At 40.4% G+C, this 18,441-nt stretch overlaps 1 protein-coding gene and 2 long non-coding RNA genes across 3 annotated transcripts in view; all 3 read right to left on the bottom strand.

Annotated features, from left to right (window-relative positions):
- The window catches only part of LOC138926393 (uncharacterized), a 42,354-nt gene that overhangs the window by 15,779 nt on the left and 8,134 nt on the right, over positions 1-18,441 (bottom strand). The gene's annotated exons all lie outside the window — the stretch shown is intronic.
- Positions 198-981, bottom strand: LOC122321038 (uncharacterized). The gene is made up of 2 exons (XR_006245956.2): positions 522-981; positions 198-464 (listed from the first exon to the last, which is right to left on the bottom strand). It is a non-coding gene; the product is annotated as an uncharacterized lncRNA (long non-coding RNA).
- Positions 16,158-17,679, bottom strand: LOC108129024 (serine/arginine repetitive matrix protein 1-like). Its single transcript, XM_070280137.1, has 4 exons — positions 17,230-17,679; positions 16,866-17,172; positions 16,416-16,810; positions 16,158-16,348 (listed from the first exon to the last, which is right to left on the bottom strand). Exons 1-3 carry the CDS (start codon positions 17,609-17,611, stop codon positions 16,594-16,596), a joined length of 906 nt encoding a protein of 301 aa, XP_070136238.1. The 5' UTR covers positions 17,612-17,679; the 3' UTR covers positions 16,158-16,348; positions 16,416-16,593.

The following is an 18,441-nucleotide window of genomic DNA, read 5'->3' as shown; positions in this document are numbered from 1 at the left end:
ATTTTCAATAAAATTTATTGAAAAAGAAAATCCAAAAAAAACCCCCAATCTATATTCAAAAATACCAATTGGTATTTTTACCCAAAAACCATTTCGGATCAGTCAGTTAGATGGCAGCTATGGGATATATAGTCGGCCGATCCTTGTGAAATAATAAGATGGCCAGACCCAGAGCAAATAAAAATAATTACTAGTAATTAATAGTTACTGACTCGGCCATAAACAATTTATTGAAACTCAGAACAATTTTTGGAATACAGCAGTTCCAGAAATATAAACTTTAACATCCCTCGAATTTGTTTTGTAGAACACATAAGTACGTGTCAGAGGCGACTGCGCCTATTTGTGCCACTTGTTGTAAGGATTGCGTAGAACGGTTTGCATCTCGTTGGGGTAACACCAGTGTCTGGTCAGCTGCTCGAACCTCTGTGGAATCCTACAGCCATCAAATCGGACGTGGCACACTGAAGATAGGGAACCAGATTATGCAAACTATAGGGCTATAGATCCCTGGAACTTACAATTGGAGGCGCATTTCGCTGACAATTAAATTTGAGGATTAACTTGAGATCCGTCACACTTGTCCCCGCATGATGTGGTTGGACCCCCAGTTGGGTTCCTCACGAATCTCTTGAATGGTTTGGCGACGGGTTTCGTCGCTACGTGACCAGTACGCTTGTCCGGATTAAATACCGATCGGTTCTTGTGGGTCTGTTTGGGATGTTGGGTCTCCTCTTGGGCTTTTACTGTCACCATTTTGAAATAAAATTATAACTGACAAATACTAATTTAAATACGGGAAAATTCCGACACAATATTTTTAATATTCAAAAAATATCAGACTCTCAATTTTATATTCGACCTCACACTTCGGAGATCAAACTTCGAATGACTAGAAATGGGAAAGCAGTTTGGGGCTACGATTTGACATTTGGGTTTAAGGCCTCAAGGCCTACTTGGGAGAGAAATATTTATAGAAATTTGAAATTAAATTCCAAATTCATAAAAAGCAAGTCCTAAAATAAAATAAAGCAAACCCCAACATTTTTTTTTTTTTTTTTTTTTTTTTTGTAATAGCAGGGTAATGTTTATTTAAAACTGTCCATTAGGGACAACCATTAAATTTTATCACGTAAACTTCACGTATTTTTAAATATTAATATGGTAGAAAAAAAAAATTAGAGTAGTAAGGGGAGGTCCAGGGGGTGTGTCCTTTTAAGTCTTCTGGGTTGCTCGCTGCTGTCCAGCAGGGAGCTGGCCAACCGGTTCGGGTGATTATGAAGCCTCTGCATGTAACGTGCGCTGCTTCTTTGTATCTCGTCCTTGACCCAAGGGAAATTGAGAACCTCGTGGATAGTGCGATTGTCATGATAGACGTGGGCCCCAGTGGCGATTCGAAGGACTCTATTTTCGAAAGCTTGCATAGTTCGGACATTCGTCTTGCTCGCAGTTCCCCAGAGCTGTATGCCGTACGTCCAGATAGGGCGTATTATTGCCTTGTAAATGAGGAGTTTAGTGGAAGTTCTCAGCTTCGATCTCCTACCCATAAGCCAGTTGAAGGATCGAAGTCTTTGAATAGCCTGTTTCCTCTTCTTAATCAGATGGGGCTTCCAGGTGAGCCTCCTGTCTAGGGTGAATCCCAGGTACCTGGGATTGTCTACCTGTGGGATTGGAGAGCCGTTAAGGTTAACTGGAGGGCAGTTGCCTTTGCAGAGAGAAAATGTGGAGGCAGTGGACTTCTCGTTATTGACGGCAATGTTCCATCGCTTTTGCCAGTCGCTGAGCAAGTCAAGCTGCAATTGCATCGTATCGGCTGCCCCCAATGCGCTATCGGCGGTGGTAAGGAAGGCGGTGTCGTCTGCATAGGTTGCTGCGAGCAGGTCAGGCCTCTGAAGAACAGGGAGGTCGGCCGTGTAAGCATTGTACATCAACGGGCCAAGAACGCTGCCTTGGGGTACACCAGCGTGAGCTTCTCTAATACCGGAGATGGCCTCGCCACATCTAACAGCAAATTTACGGTCTTCCAAGAACGACTTTAGGAACTGGAAGTATGGTCGGGGTAGGCCAGTCTTTAATTTATATAGAAGACCGGGATGCCAGACTCGGTCAAACGCCTGCTTCACGTCCAGCATGACGGCCATGCAGTACTTCTTGGTTTCAAACGCGTCCAGGATGCACTGCACTACCCGATGGCACTGCTCTGGCGTACCGTGTCGCCGCCTGAAGCCAAACTGGTGGTCAGGGATCAGTCCAGCCTCGTCAAATACTGGCAGTGCTCTGCTTAAAAACACTCGTTCAAGTATTTTGGAGAGCGTTGGTAACAAACTTATTGGTCGGTAGGACGAAAGGTTTGCTTCGGGTTTCCCGGGCTTAGGTATCATAGTTACCTGGGCACGTTTCCATGTGGACGGGAAGTACCCTATCTCCAAGCATCTATTATAGATCCTCGTAATTAGCTGAATGCTTGGAGGTGGTAACATTTTTAATGCAATTGCATTGATACCATCATCGCCCGGGGCCTTGTTGTTGCTCATGATGGTTATAAGCTCAGCTGTTTCCTCCTCAGTCACTGGTGGTATTGTATCGGCGTCCCTAGAAGGCTCGGCTAGCAGACGGGCAGTTTCAGCAGCATCCTCCGGTGAGCAGCGATCGAAAGGCGTAAAGACACCTTCGGGGTGTTCGGCGAAAGCGTTGGCCCTGTCCATCTCCGATCTGCACCAGCTGCCGTCGGTTCTTTGTACAGGTGGGATCCTTTTCAGCGGCTGTCTGATAGATTTGGTGACTCGCCATAAGTTATGTTGAGGGTCGCCTGGCTCAAGTTGTTCGACGAACCCGTCAAAGGCCTGCTTCCTTAGTCTTGCCAGAGTTTCTGTCAGACATTTGGTCGCTCTATTGAAGGCGGTTTTGTCCAAAGGATTCCTTGAGAGCATCCACACTCTTCGGAGTCGTCGCTTTTCAAGTTTGAGTTCTTCGACTTCTGGGCTCCAAAAATGGATGTCCCTGTCAGTGGCTCTTGGGCGGTTGGAGGGCCTTGGTGCTGCTTCAGAAGCTGCCCGCCTGAATATGGGCTGTTAACTCTTCTACAACGGTGTCGATGTCAACCGGGGAGTCAAGTGTCGGGCTGGGGTCGGTAACGTTGTTCAGGTAGGATTGGTACTTGTCAACGTCTGTTGTCTTGTAGATCAGCTTTTTGCGGGCTGACCTGAGCAAGGCTGGGGTGAAAAGTGACACGGCAAAGGCGCTGTGGTCCGAGAAGAGGTCTTCTACTTCTCTCGCTTGAATTCCGGCAGAATCCAGTCCTCCGGAGATGGCGAAGTCTAGCACATCAGGGATTTTGTGGGGATCCGTAGGCCAGTATGTGGGTGCACCGGTTGCGTGACAGCTCAAGATTCGGGACTGAATCTGCCTGTATAGGGCCGAGCCCTTTGGGTTTGTAATCCTGGAGCCCCACCAGGGGTGTTTAGCATTAAAGTCCCCTCCGATTATGAACTTGGGGCCGAGGCAATCCAGTAGCAAGCCGAATTCCTGTTCGTGGATGTTGTGCCTGGGGGGGCAATATGCTGCGGCGATTGTTATGTCACCGTTGGTAGTGGAGATTTTAATTTGGGCACATTGTACCCAGTCTTCGCACATGGCTGGAAGTGCCTCATACTTGATGCAGCTGCGAATAAGGATGGCCGCGCCCCCGCGACCTCTACCGTTCGGGTGGTTAGCGGCAATGAGGTCGTATCCTCTAATAGTCAAGTATGATCTGTTGGTAAAATGCGTTTCTGATATGAGGAGAACGTCTGCTTGGAGGGTCTTGCAATATAGCTCGACCTCTGGCCTTCTTTTTACCAGGCCGTTAGCATTCCATATGGTTATATTTAATTGCGTATGCACAAGGATTTGCAAACGGTGGCCATCATTTGGGCTATTTGGCTCAAGACCTTCTCCATCATGCGCTCAAACATAGATTCCATCCTAGCCGTTAGGGCGTCCATTGGATTACTTGAAAGACTGGGATCGGGATTGGGGTTGGAGTCAAACTGTGGTGCTCCGTTTTTGACTGCGCTAGCATAGCTGATGTTAGGGTTAATTTTGCTGAATTGAGGTTGCTGGCGTCTTGGGGCAGCCTGCTTGGGGGCGAACGTGCTCTTTGCCTTTTTGTAGGCTGGACAGCCCTTGAAAGAGGCCGCATGTGATCCGTCGCAGTGGAGGCAGACTGCTGGTTCACTGGCAATTTTGGTGCATTCGGACGATGGGTGCCTATCTCCACACTTTACGCATCTGTACTCCAGATGGCAGTACCGTTTCGTGTGACCGAAGCCCTGGCAGCGATGGCATTGGGGCACATCGTCGAATTTTTTTGGTGGCTCAACCGTAACCACCGTGCTGCATAGCCGCTTGACTTGAAAGGCCTCCTTGTTGTATTTGGCTGGCTCGAGGTTAATAAAGAAAATGTTTAGTGGCTTCTTTGTACCTTTTTGCATAGGATTGTGTATATCCCTGACTTTGTGTCCATGGCTGCTGAAACCCACCTTAATATCCTCCGGGTCGGTGGAGAAGTGGAGGCCTTTAACGACGATCCGATAAGCGCGCTCGTCTCGGGGCTGGAATGTGTGGTATCGATGGTTATTTTCGCTCAGGAACTTTTTCAGAGTTGAGTAAGTATCCTTATCTGGAGTCATGACGCGAATTGTGTTGTTAGTGCTTGCTTTGTAGGTCACTTCAACATCCCCGCCTAAGAGGTGGGAAATGTCTTTGGAAAGGCCCTTGATGCTGGATACGTCCGGGATAAAAATTGGGGGCGGTTTGATGATTTTCGCCGTTTTTACCGCAGATTGCTTGGTTTTCTTATCATCTTTTTTCTTCATAACGTCAACCTCCATGTCGCTGACACGATCTTCATCGTCTAAATCAGAAAGAATTGCATAATAATTTTTTTCAATATTAGCTTTAAGTGCAGCTCTGGCTGCTTCGCTGGTGGTAGGTTCGTCTTCCATAATGGGTTTTTTAGCAGACTTCCGCTTCATTTCTCCATGCTCGGAGTCGCTGGAATCGACATCTTGAAAATTAGAATAGGCTTTCTTTTTCGAAGGCGGCTTGATTTTGATGGAACTGGGAGGGTTTTGCCAGCCCATTAAGTTGGTTTTGCCCGAGAATGGCCGCAAGATTAAGTAAATAAGAGTGGTTTTATATTTTTTTGGTGGTTGGAAAAAAAATTTAAATTTTTCTTTTTATTTTTTTAACAAACAATAAAACGATGCTTTCAGTTCAAAGCCCAACATGGAAAAGCAATTCGTAACCTAAGATATAAGATAAATAAAATAAAAGCTGGCATCACTTAGAACTTGAGAAAAAATACTTCATAAGTCCAAACCGAAATAAAAAACAAGGAAAGCTAACTTCGAGCGGAGCCGAAGTTGATATACCCTTGCAGTTAAACCGGATATATACCGCAAACATCGGATATAGTTGGCCGATTCTTATGGGAATATGAATATATAATCCAATTGATTATAATATAAAATCTAAAAAAAAATCCCAAACTTCTATCTTCAAAAATACCAAAGTTGGTATTTCTACCAAAAAACATTTCCGATCGTTCAGTTATATGGCAGCTATAGGATATAGTTGGCCGATCCTTACGAAATTGAGTAGGTTGGATTATCTGACCAAAAATATAATCAGTACTAAGTTCCAGCTTTCTATCTTCAAAAACACGAAAGTTGGGTCATTTCCGATCAATCAGTTATATGGCAGCTATAGGATATAGTCGGCCGATCCTTATGAAATTTGGCATGTTAGAGATGCCAAATGTTTTGCCAAAAATAGCTTTCATGTCAAATTGAAACTCTCTAACTCTAAAAGCACCAAAGTTATACCATTTCCGATCAATCAGTTATATGGCAGCTATAGGATATAGTCGGCTGATCCCGGCTTATATACTGCGTGCAAAGGAAAGAAGGGTGTGTGCAAAGTCGATAGCTTTAAAACTGAGAGACTAGTTCGCGTAGAAACAGACAGACAGACAGACAGACAGACAGACAGACGGACAGACGGACATGCTCATATCAACTCAGGAGGTGATCCTGATAAAGAATATATATACTTTATAGGGTCGGAGATGTCTCCTTCACTGCGTTGCACACTTTTGACCAAAATTATAATACCTTCTGCAAGGGTATAAAAATTCTGGTCGTTGGAAGAAGCACCAACTCGTAAAAAGCTTTTGTCACCTTAACAAGAGTTATGTAAGGAATATTATCTTAGAAGAATACTGTTGTACTGCCTTCAGGTCGATTCGAAGTCAAACTTCAATTTAAATCGGATGGTTTGGGAAACTCGTTTGCGGTAGCCAAACGCCGTTTTTTGTAGCACCAAAGAAGAAGATTATCTCGAGACCCGAATTTAGAAAAAAATGTATTTGGAATTTATGGAAGAATACGAATTCTTAGGACATAAGTCCCCTACAAGTAATGGTGTTCTTGCTACTCCACACTATTTTATACCCCAACAGTGTAACTTACGGCCTCAAAGCACACCGTCTAAGCTACGAGTCATTTTTTACGCGTCTTGTAAGACATAAAAACAGAAGTGCCTAAACGGTCTACTCATGGTTGGTCCTACAATCCTGGAAGAGTTTTACTCAACCCTTCTGCGGTTCCGGCTAAAACAGATTTGCTCTGATAGCTAACATAAAAAAAATGTATCGCTAAGTACTGTTAAGTGAAGCCGATAGGCGATAGGCAGTACATTTAGAAGTAGTTTCCGACCTTTCAATTGATTCGTTTTTGTTGGCTTTTCAAAGGTTCGTTGGGCGCCAAGGATATCCGCCGATCGTGCACTGCGACAACGCGACGAACTTCGTCGCCGGGAATGAGGTCGCCGCGGTCACACAATACGCATCGAGAAGCGGAGGCGTATTTGCGTTTGTACCGCCGCGGGGTCCGATATGGGCGGACAATGGGATGCAGGTATGAAGTCTGCCAAGCACCTACTCTTACGAGCGGTAAGCACGGCAAAGCTGACCGCTGAGGAGCTGCAGACCGTCCCCGATGGAGTCGAGGCCATCTTAAAGTCACGGGCCAAGGTAGCTCTGAGTCAGGACCCAGGCCACGCACAGTGGCCGATTTGGGTGATTTAGTGTCAGATGTGGAATATCTTTAAAAATAATGATCATTTTAAGAAGTTTGAAATTTTTATGGAATGTTAACCCACTAAGAAATTACTTTAATTAAGTAAAATTTTGTATTTCTTATTTTTTATATATTATTTAATTAAATTTTGTTTTATTTATTTTTTTTTTTTTAATACAGTTTTACAAAATAAACTAGTTTTAGGTTTCCTAGTTTGAATCTACATTTTTTTCTGAGTCAGAATCCGAATTTTCTTCTGGCCTTCAATCTCAAAGGAAACTGCCTTGCTGGATTTGTTGGCCGAACTTTTGGAAACGCTTGTAATTAGTGGATCTGACGATACTAACAATAAATGCATTGTGTTTTGGCGAGAGTTTTACGCGTATGGCTCAAGCGAAAATTTCTTAAATCTTTGTTTCGGGCTTCTAAGGCTTCTTCTGATATCATTCCGATCGGAGGTGGTACATTTTCTATAATATCCCCCCCATGAATGAAAATGTTGTCCATTGAGGATGGCATGTAAAACCACGGATATTCCCTAACAAAAATTACACAGTGCGACAAAATAAGAAAAGTTGGAGGAACTTTTGAAGAGACCTAGTAGGAATTGTTCATTAGGTCGAGTATAGTATAAAACCATGTTTGAAATTTTGATTTTAATAGCGCTCCGGAGTAAAAGTGTGTGAAAGAAAGGAATAGGCGGAATGAAATGGCACACTATATACTCGACCTAATGAACAATTCCTACTAGGTCTCTTCAAAAGTTCCAAATCACTGTCGCACTGTGTTATTGCAGTTTCGAAGGTATATTCGCAAAATCTTGGAATATTAATAATAATTCCGGAAGCCATACAGCGCAAAATCAGTGATAAACTTTTTTATAAGTTCCTTGTTCACTCCGGTTAATTCAGCAAACAAATTGTAGTTCTCAAAAAATCGCCTAGCCAAATTCCCACTAATGACCGATCCTTGCATTGGAATATCAACCAATAAAGCCATTTCGACTCTAAACCCATCTTATATGGTTGCTTTTCATTGACCAACTTTGGTTTTATCTGATCCCCTCACTTGCCACTTTTTAATGGGTAGCCGATAACCAATGTGCAGCATGCATTCAAAGCAACGAATCCCATTATGTAAAGTAGACAGTAGATAGAACCAAATGTTCGGTTAACAAACCCGAGTTCTTCCTCTCGAAACGCACCCTACATCTATTCGATTTTTTCCATCTTTTAGAAAGAGTTTTGCAAAAATTTGTAATGGTACATTCTATATGTAGATGTCAAGTCCGTCTCGGAATATTTGGATTTATCAACTATATCGCTGAAAATGTGATCAAACACCCATGCCATACTGCAAAAAGTTCTTGTTTACAGGCGGACATGATTCCTGAAAATATCGCTATATTTAACAGTTGGGGCAGTTGAACATGGACAATTTATACACTAGACGAACCATAGTTTACCAAAAATATACGATTCTTGAGGGCCGAGGCGACAAAGTATTACAAAGTATTCCTTCACAGAAGTTGAAATTTGTTATAATAAAGGTTATAATAAAGTATATTTGTATAATAAATATACTACAAACATTTCTGGTTTTAAACATAAATTATGAATGCAAAATCTACTCACAGGTCACAAAACCTTTTTCTTTGTTTAATACATACCTTGAAAAATGAGAAAATGATAAAATTGTTTTCGAACAGACAAAATCAAAAAAAGTGTCGCAAATATTAAAAAAGACGTCGATCAAGCCAAATTCAACACCTGAAAAATGTATAGTACCATTTTTTAACTTTGAGAGCTTACAGCTGATCTCGTTGATCTAGTCTATAAGTTTTGGTATTTTTTTTTTACCGATATTCAATTATTTGACTCAGGGTCAAATAATTTGGGTAAGGGTCGCCATCGTCATGACTAGCTCAGGAGCGGAGTTTAGGAAAGCAGTCCATAAGCTGGTGCCGCTGTCAATTACTTGAAGCCGGATGGAGGCCTTCAACGGGGCCGATGCCAACGGATACGCCGTTTCTAAAATTTTTGGATTTGTTTTTGAATTTAAATTGTTATTATAATTTACTTGTAAGTTGAAATTTAATTTATTTTAATTTAATTTAATAAATTTATTTAAATCTAACATAAGATAGCTCATATTTAAGGATCTAAGGATCTAAGAATCTAAGGATCGAAAGCTCATATTCGCTCTGGTGCGAATTCGGTGCGAGGTATGCTTAATATTAGAGCAAAAATACATCAATTGAATTACAACGTTAAAGAGGCAGAATCTTTCGATTGCTTAACTATTGTTTAATAGTTAGCAGCCACCAATTATTTTGAATTTTTTATTTTTACCCTATTTTTTTATTTTTTTTCTTGCCTCATTCGCTTAAAATATCGCTTACTATCGTTTTTAAATTTTTCGAATTTTTTTCAAGGGGTATTCCGATAATATTGTGGGTTTTTCTGATTTCCCCATTCTCCCGATGGCCATAAAGTACCATTTTTTAATAAGAGAACCCAGAAGCGACTCTCCTCATTCAAAACTTAAATATCGTTTTTAATATCATTGCTTAAATATCGTTTTTTACCCCCATAAAAGTGTGGGTTTCCCTGATTTCCCCACTTTTGCTCCTTCCAATGGCAAAGCTCTACCAACTTGTATCTGATCAGGAAATAAAGTAGAGAACCCAGAAGCGACATTCCTTATTCAAAACATTGCTTAACTATAGTTCTAAAATTTTTAGAATTTTTCGAAGCAGGACTTTCACTGGAAGGAGCTTCACCCACTTCTAACTAAAATGGCCAAGCTACAACTCAGCTCAAATGGGACTTTAAATTAAAAGGAATAAATCAGAAGTCAATTAATCAGAAGTCGAATGGCTCTTGAAATAAAGAAACCATTGACTAAAATAGAAACGATTCAAATTCCATATTAGGAGCACATTAGGAAGTTAAATAACAAATCTAGAACCAGTTAAATCAAAGACTTGAAAAAATCAGGAAATAAGAGATCCAGACATAACTAAGACCTGAGAAACCACTGCACGTCATCCGTAATTGGAACAGGAAACAAAATTAAAGGAGCGGCGCATCAAGTATGTTATCCAGGGTTGTCAAAAAGTTTTCGAACCATTAACGAAGGCTCCCAAATCAGAAAATGAGAGATCCCCGTAGTGCAGACAGAGCCAAGACCTGAGGGGCCACCGTATCTGCGCAAGACAAGAATCGAATAGTAATGAGAAAATCAGACGTCAACCTCCATCGACAAGTGATGGTAACGAATACTTGGGATTCATAAAAATAGTCCAGTTAAGAGTTCAATTTCTAAAAAAGAGAAGTTATATCAGAGACTGAGGGAGTGTGTCTCCTCTATTTAAAAAAACAGTTCTTTGGAATCGAGTTGGGAGACATTGATCGGGACCACCACAAAGTAGGATCAATGATATAAGGAAATCTAATCAAAGCTGGTCTCCATCTTCACCATGAGAATGATTTTTCAATTTAAATGAAGAAATTTATAACCAAGGATATCCGCCGATCGTGCACTGCGACAACGCGACGAACTTCGTCGCCGGGAATGAGGTCGCCGCGGTCACACAATACGCATCGAGAAGCGGAGGCGTATTTGCGTTTGTACCGCCGCGGGGTCCGATATGGGCGGACAATGGGATGCAGGTATGAAGTCTGCCAAGCACCTACTCTTACGAGCGGTAAGCACGGCAAAGCTGACCGCTGAGGAGCTGCAGACCGTCCCCGATGGAGTCGAGGCCATCTTAAAGTCACGGGCCAAGGTAGCTCTGAGTCAGGACCCAGGCCACGCACAGTGGCCGATTTGGGTGATTTAGTGTCAGATGTGGAATATCTTTAAAAATAATGATCATTTTAAGAAGTTTGAAATTTTTATGGAATGTTAACCCACTAAGAAATTACTTTAATTAAGTAAAATTTTGTATTTCTTATTTTTTATATATTATTTAATTAAATTTTGTTTTATTTATTTTTTTTTTTTTAATACAGTTTTACAAAATAAACTAGTTTTAGGTTTCCTAGTTTGAATCTACATTTTTTTCTGAGTCAGAATCCGAATTTTCTTCTGGCCTTCAATCTCAAAGGAAACTGCCTTGCTGGATTTGTTGGCCGAACTTTTGGAAACGCTTGTAATTAGTGGATCTGACGATACTAACAATAAATGCATTGTGTTTTGGCGAGAGTTTTACGCGTATGGCTCAAGCGAAAATTTCTTAAATCTTTGTTTCGGGCTTCTAAGGCTTCTTCTGATATCATTCCGATCGGAGGTGGTACATTTTCTATAATATCCCCCCCATGAATGAAAATGTTGTCCATTGAGGATGGCATGTAAAACCACGGATATTCCCTAACAAAAATTACACAGTGCGACAAAATAAGAAAAGTTGGAGGAACTTTTGAAGAGACCTAGTAGGAATTGTTCATTAGGTCGAGTATAGTATAAAACCATGTTTGAAATTTTGATTTTAATAGCGCTCCGGAGTAAAAGTGTGTGAAAGAAAGGAATAGGCGGAATGAAATGGCACACTATATACTCGACCTAATGAACAATTCCTACTAGGTCTCTTCAAAAGTTCCAAATCACTGTCGCACTGTGTTATTGCAGTTTCGAAGGTATATTCGCAAAATCTTGGAATATTAATAATAATTCCGGAAGCCATACAGCGCAAAATCAGTGATAAACTTTTTTATAAGTTCCTTGTTCACTCCGGTTAATTCAGCAAACAAATTGTAGTTCTCAAAAAATCGCCTAGCCAAATTCCCACTAATGACCGATCCTTGCATTGGAATATCAACCAATAAAGCCATTTCGACTCTAAACCCATCTTATATGGTTGCTTTTCATTGACCAACTTTGGTTTTATCTGATCCCCTCACTTGCCACTTTTTAATGGGTAGCCGATAACCAATGTGCAGCATGCATTCAAAGCAACGAATCCCATTATGTAAAGTAGACAGTAGATAGAACCAAATGTTCGGTTAACAAACCCGAGTTCTTCCTCTCGAAACGCACCCTACATCTATTCGATTTTTTCCATCTTTTAGAAAGAGTTTTGCAAAAATTTGTAATGGTACATTCTATATGTAGATGTCAAGTCCGTCTCGGAATATTTGGATTTATCAACTATATCGCTGAAAATGTGATCAAACACCCATGCCATACTGCAAAAAGTTCTTGTTTACAGGCGGACATGATTCCTGAAAATATCGCTATATTTAACAGTTGGGGCAGTTGAACATGGACAATTTATACACTAGACGAACCATAGTTTACCAAAAATATACGATTCTTGAGGGCCGAGGCGACAAAGTATTACAAAGTATTCCTTCACAGAAGTTGAAATTTGTTATAATAAAGGTTATAATAAAGTATATTTGTATAATAAATATACTACAAACATTTCTGGTTTTAAACATAAATTATGAATGCAAAATCTACTCACAGGTCACAAAACCTTTTTCTTTGTTTAATACATACCTTGAAAAATGAGAAAATGATAAAATTGTTTTCGAACAGACAAAATCAAAAAAAGTGTCGCAAATATTAAAAAAGACGTCGATCAAGCCAAATTCAACACCTGAAAAATGTATAGTACCATTTTTTAACTTTGAGAGCTTACAGCTGATCTCGTTGATCTAGTCTATAAGTTTTGGTATTTTTTTTTTACCGATATTCAATTATTTGACTCAGGGTCAAATAATTTGGGTAAGGGTCGCCATCGTCATGACTAGCTCAGGAGCGGAGTTTAGGAAAGCAGTCCATAAGCTGGTGCCGCTGTCAATTACTTGAAGCCGGATGGAGGCCTTCAACGGGGCCGATGCCAACGGATACGCCGTTTCTAAAATTTTTGGATTTGTTTTTGAATTTAAATTGTTATTATAATTTACTTGTAAGTTGAAATTTAATTTATTTTAATTTAATTTAATAAATTTATTTAAATCTAACATAAGATAGCTCATATTTAAGGATCTAAGGATCTAAGAATCTAAGGATCGAAAGCTCATATTCGCTCTGGTGCGAATTCGGTGCGAGGTATGCTTAATATTAGAGCAAAAATACATCAATTGAATTACAACGTTAAAGAGGCAGAATCTTTCGATTGCTTAACTATTGTTTAATAGTTAGCAGCCACCAATTATTTTGAATTTTTTATTTTTACCCTATTTTTTTATTTTTTTTCTTGCCTCATTCGCTTAAAATATCGCTTACTATCGTTTTTAAATTTTTCGAATTTTTTTCAAGGGGTATTCCGATAATATTGTGGGTTTTTCTGATTTCCCCATTCTCCCGATGGCCATAAAGTACCATTTTTTAATAAGAGAACCCAGAAGCGACTCTCCTCATTCAAAACTTAAATATCGTTTTTAATATCATTGCTTAAATATCGTTTTTTACCCCCATAAAAGTGTGGGTTTCCCTGATTTCCCCACTTTTGCTCCTTCCAATGGCAAAGCTCTACCAACTTGTATCTGATCAGGAAATAAAGTAGAGAACCCAGAAGCGACATTCCTTATTCAAAACATTGCTTAACTATAGTTCTAAAATTTTTAGAATTTTTCGAAGCAGGACTTTCACTGGAAGGAGCTTCACCCACTTCTAACTAAAATGGCCAAGCTACAACTCAGCTCAAATGGGACTTTAAATTAAAAGGAATAAATCAGAAGTCAATTAATCAGAAGTCGAATGGCTCTTGAAATAAAGAAACCATTGACTAAAATAGAAACGATTCAAATTCCATATTAGGAGCACATTAGGAAGTTAAATAACAAATCTAGAACCAGTTAAATCAAAGACTTGAAAAAATCAGGAAATAAGAGATCCAGACATAACTAAGACCTGAGAAACCACTGCACGTCATCCGTAATTGGAACAGGAAACAAAATTAAAGGAGCGGCGCATCAAGTATGTTATCCAGGGTTGTCAAAAAGTTTTCGAACCATTAACGAAGGCTCCCAAATCAGAAAATGAGAGATCCCCGTAGTGCAGACAGAGCCAAGACCTGAGGGGCCACCGTATCTGCGCAAGACAAGAATCGAATAGTAATGAGAAAATCAGACGTCAACCTCCATCGACAAGTGATGGTAACGAATACTTGGGATTCATAAAAATAGTCCAGTTAAGAGTTCAATTTCTAAAAAAGAGAAGTTATATCAGAGACTGAGGGAGTGTGTCTCCTCTATTTAAAAAAACAGTTCTTTGGAATCGAGTTGGGAGACATTGATCGGGACCACCACAAAGTAGGATCAATGATATAAGGAAATCTAATCAAAGCTGGTCTCCATCTTCACCATGAGAATGATTTTTCAATTTAAATGAAGAAATTTATAACCAAGCTGAATTTAAAAAAGATGGCAGGACAGGATTTACAAGAAAGCCAATTATCTAAGAAAATCAGAAAAAAGAAAAATATTCTTAATGGATCAAAATGCAAACTTATATCTTTTTTTCGTTCTTGCCCTCTCCAGGCTAACTTTTTTTTCTATAGGATTGCCTTAGAAAAATAAACTCATGTTAATGATCTCGGTTTCCTATTAGACTGAAAACTCATATTTGCAGACAATAATTCCACAACATTTAATGTGTCCTAATGGTGTCCTTGGTTTTAATAAAAGGTGGTCAAAAGAATTTAACGACCGCTACATTACTAAAAGCTTATTCATTTCTTTGTTCCGTCCGATACTGGAATACGGTTCATGTGTCTGGAGTCCCCTAGTTCCCCTCTGGAGAGACTAGTTCGCGTATAAACAGACAGACAGACGGACAGACGGGCATGCTCATATCAACTCAGGAGGTGATCCTGATCAAGAATATACATACTTTATAGGGTCGGAGATGTCTCCTTCACTGCGTTGCACACTTTTGACCAAAATTATAATACCCTCTGCAAGGGTATAAAAATATTAACCTGAAACAAGAAAAGAAAACTAGCTTCCATCTTCAAAATACCAAAATTGGTATTTTTACGAAATACCATTTTTGATCGTTCAGTTTTATGGCAGCTATTAGATATAGTCGACCCGGCCATTGCGACTTATATACTGCGTGCAAAGGAAAGTATCCTGATCAATAATATATATACTTTATAGGATCGGAGATGTCTCCATCACAGCGTTGCACACTTTTGGATTTTTCGCATTTTAAATTAAAGGGTTTCTTGCAGATATAAACCGATATTTATCGTTAAAGTTGATCAGGTTAGTTACTGACCGTTTCACTGAGATTTTTATACCCTTGCAGAGGGTATTATAATTTTGTCCAAAAGTGTGCAACGCAGTAAAGGAGACATCTCCGACCCTATAAAGTATATATATTCTTGATCAGGATCACCTCCTGAGTTGATATGAGCATGTCCGTCTGTCCGTCTGTCCGTCTGTCTGTCCGTCTGTCTGTCTGTCCGTTTCTACGCGAACTAGTCTCTCAGTTTTGAAGCTATCGTCTTGAAACTTTGCACACACCCTTCTTTCCTTTGCACGCAGTATATAAGTCGGAACGGCCCGGATCGGCCGACTATATCCTATAGCTGCCATATAACTGAACGATCGGAAATGGTACTTGGTAGAACTATATACTAACTATATACCAACTATATCCGATGTTTGCGATATATATCCGGTTTTAACTGCAAGGGTATATCTACTTCGGCTCCGCCCGAAGTTAGCTTTCCTTTCTTGTTAAAAATAAAAGCTGGATATTGGATATTTTTCAATTTTATATTTCTGTTCGACTTTTTTTGATGATCATCCATTTTTTATTCAACCGAAAATCGAAATATAAAAAGGTTTTTTTTCAGAGAGAGAACAAACATACTTTATTTTCGGTTAAGTTCCAATAGTAAACTAGATGTCAAGAATGGTTTACATTATTGGCAAGCTTTGTTCAGAAGCCATTGAAAAATGCCGATAGTCTTGAGAAGAAAATGCCAAAAATAGTCATTTTCCACGCACCCTGGCCTCATAATTGACCAAACCACCTTCCCACCCACCAACTCAAGAAATACAAACATTGGTATTTGAATTTTGTTACACAATTGTATTACGATATCTAATCACTATCCAAACATGCAAAAGGTACGTCAAAATACACGAGGATGGGCTACCAAATGAAAATTCCAAAAGCTTCGTTCTTCTTTGGGATTTTGATTCCTGCGGCTATTTCCTGACTCTGCTCTCGACCCTGAAGACTGCAAATTTTGCCATAAACTAGGAAATAGATGGGAGATATGCGAGTTGAGGGAAAAATCCTTTGCGAAAGTTGTCAAGGTCTCACCTCCAAAAATATTTAAAAGAAAATGCACGCATACAAATCGAATTTGGTCACACTTCGTCGGGAAATTGGAAAAATACACTACGTCTGGCGAATTTGAAAAATGGCACGTCCGGGAAATTTGAAAAATACACTTCGTCTGGTAATTTGAAAAATGGCACGTTTGCCAAGAATGGTCCGTCTAGGGTCTCGCATGCTTGCGCACCGCCTTATTATCTTTCTTCGCGCCATTATCCCGACGCCAAGATCGCGGTTCTCGGTTGTCTTCGCTGTGGCTCTCTTGCGGCTCAATTCTAACAATGGGATCTTCCTTCTTCGCCTGATTCTTCGCCTGATTCTTCGCCTTAAGAACTGCGGCCTCATGAGCCTTGAGCTTGGCAGCCACTCGTCTCAAAGTTCTGTGGGGGATTCAAGGTGAGGACCGGAACCCAGATGCCCTATAGCGTTACCTACCCACTGGCGTGAAGCTTGGGCTTGGGCTTCGCCGTTGTACGCCCGCCAATCACCTTTTTGGCGCTAACCTTCGTTTTGAGCTTCTTGGCTGGGGCTTCGTCGGCCCGGGCAGGTATGAAAGTAACCGAGTCAGGCTCAGGCTCACGCTCACGCTCCAAGTTCCTCGGTCTAGCGACCGGCCTGCGAGTGATTCTGCGTCTGGGTGCAGGCGATGTCGAAAGGCGAATCACCTCTGGAGGTTCGTTCCCCTTAGGAAGGGAAAGCGGGTCTTCAGGTTCTGGAGTTGGTTCCTTAGCAGTTTGGGAAGCTGGAAGGAAGCACAAATGATGGGCAGAAGAACCAGCTGGGAGAACATCCAACAAACCATTCAAGCAACGCTTTGGGCGCTTGGCCCTTTTGGGCTTCGAAGGACGTTTGGCAACGCACTTCCGCGTTGTGGTCTTGCGGGGCTTGGATTTCAAAGCCTTCTTCTTCTGCGGAGCGGCACAGGCCTTCTGTGTCTTCCGCTTCTTCGCAAGCGGCTTCCGGCAGGAGCGACCAACTTTGGAATGGGGACCGCTTTTAAAAGCACGCACTAGCGGATGACGTTTCTTCGCGACCGTTTTGCGTTTCGGGCATTTTGAAACGGTTCGCTTCTTACTAGATACGCGGGGGGTTGGCATTGTTGCGGACGATTGAGCCACCGGATCGAATTTGAAAAATATGCCGAAAAATTGTTTGAGTCGCGGGAATATAAAATCTTTCATGAGTGCAAAATATTTTACTTCTACTACAACCTAATCGTTCGAATGTCGGATGTAAACTGAGCCTATACAATGTAGCTCCTGTCGGCCTTAAATGAAAGCATTGACAGTTGAGAGTCATGGCCTACTTGTTTCAGTTAAGGGGGATTATTTTTTGTAAAATCAAAGAAATCAAATATTTTTTCTATTTTGCATTTACGGATAAATATATTTTGTAGTTTCACTTTCCCAAAACCTGAGTCGAAATCTCTTAAATTACAAAAGTTATCGGACGTTTGGTGGACGAGTGTCGAGCATTTTTCTCGAATCCATGATTTTTAAAATGGTGGAAGTCCTTCAGGTCACAAAAATTCAGCAATCCTCATCAAATGTTCCTCAGAAGTATATTCTTCCGTCGCACCAAAATCTTTTATAAATATTTTTTATTGAAAAAAAAAAAAATAAAATAAATAACGAGAAAATGAGGGAAAAATGAATTTTTTTTTCTAAAGCTCATAATTTTTCCTTTTTTTAAGTTTTTTTTTGTTTTGGTACCACGGATGGGGAAAAATTTACAAACTAAAGACATATTCGTCTTTTGCGGTTTAGCTTTTTTCTTTAAGGACTCTACACTTTCCCTATGATGACCCTCTATCCCTCCTCACTTGGATCACCACCAAAAAATAATGTTTTTTCAATAAACCGTATTTTACAGTTGGCTGAATTTTTATTTACAAACCAATCATACTTTTTAAGAACAAAAATTGTAGAAACACGAAAGAATAGATAACTTTCAGCGTTGATATACCCTTACAGTTAAAACCGCCCGATCCTTATGAAAATAAATTTTCAAT

The sequence above is a fragment of the Drosophila bipectinata genome, chromosome XL (genome assembly GCF_030179905.1).
Source record: "Drosophila bipectinata strain 14024-0381.07 chromosome XL, DbipHiC1v2, whole genome shotgun sequence".
NCBI lineage: Eukaryota > Metazoa > Arthropoda > Insecta > Diptera > Drosophilidae > Drosophila > Drosophila bipectinata.
Note: the sequence above shows the minus strand (reverse complement) of the source record. Positions and strands in the feature narration are given on the sequence as shown.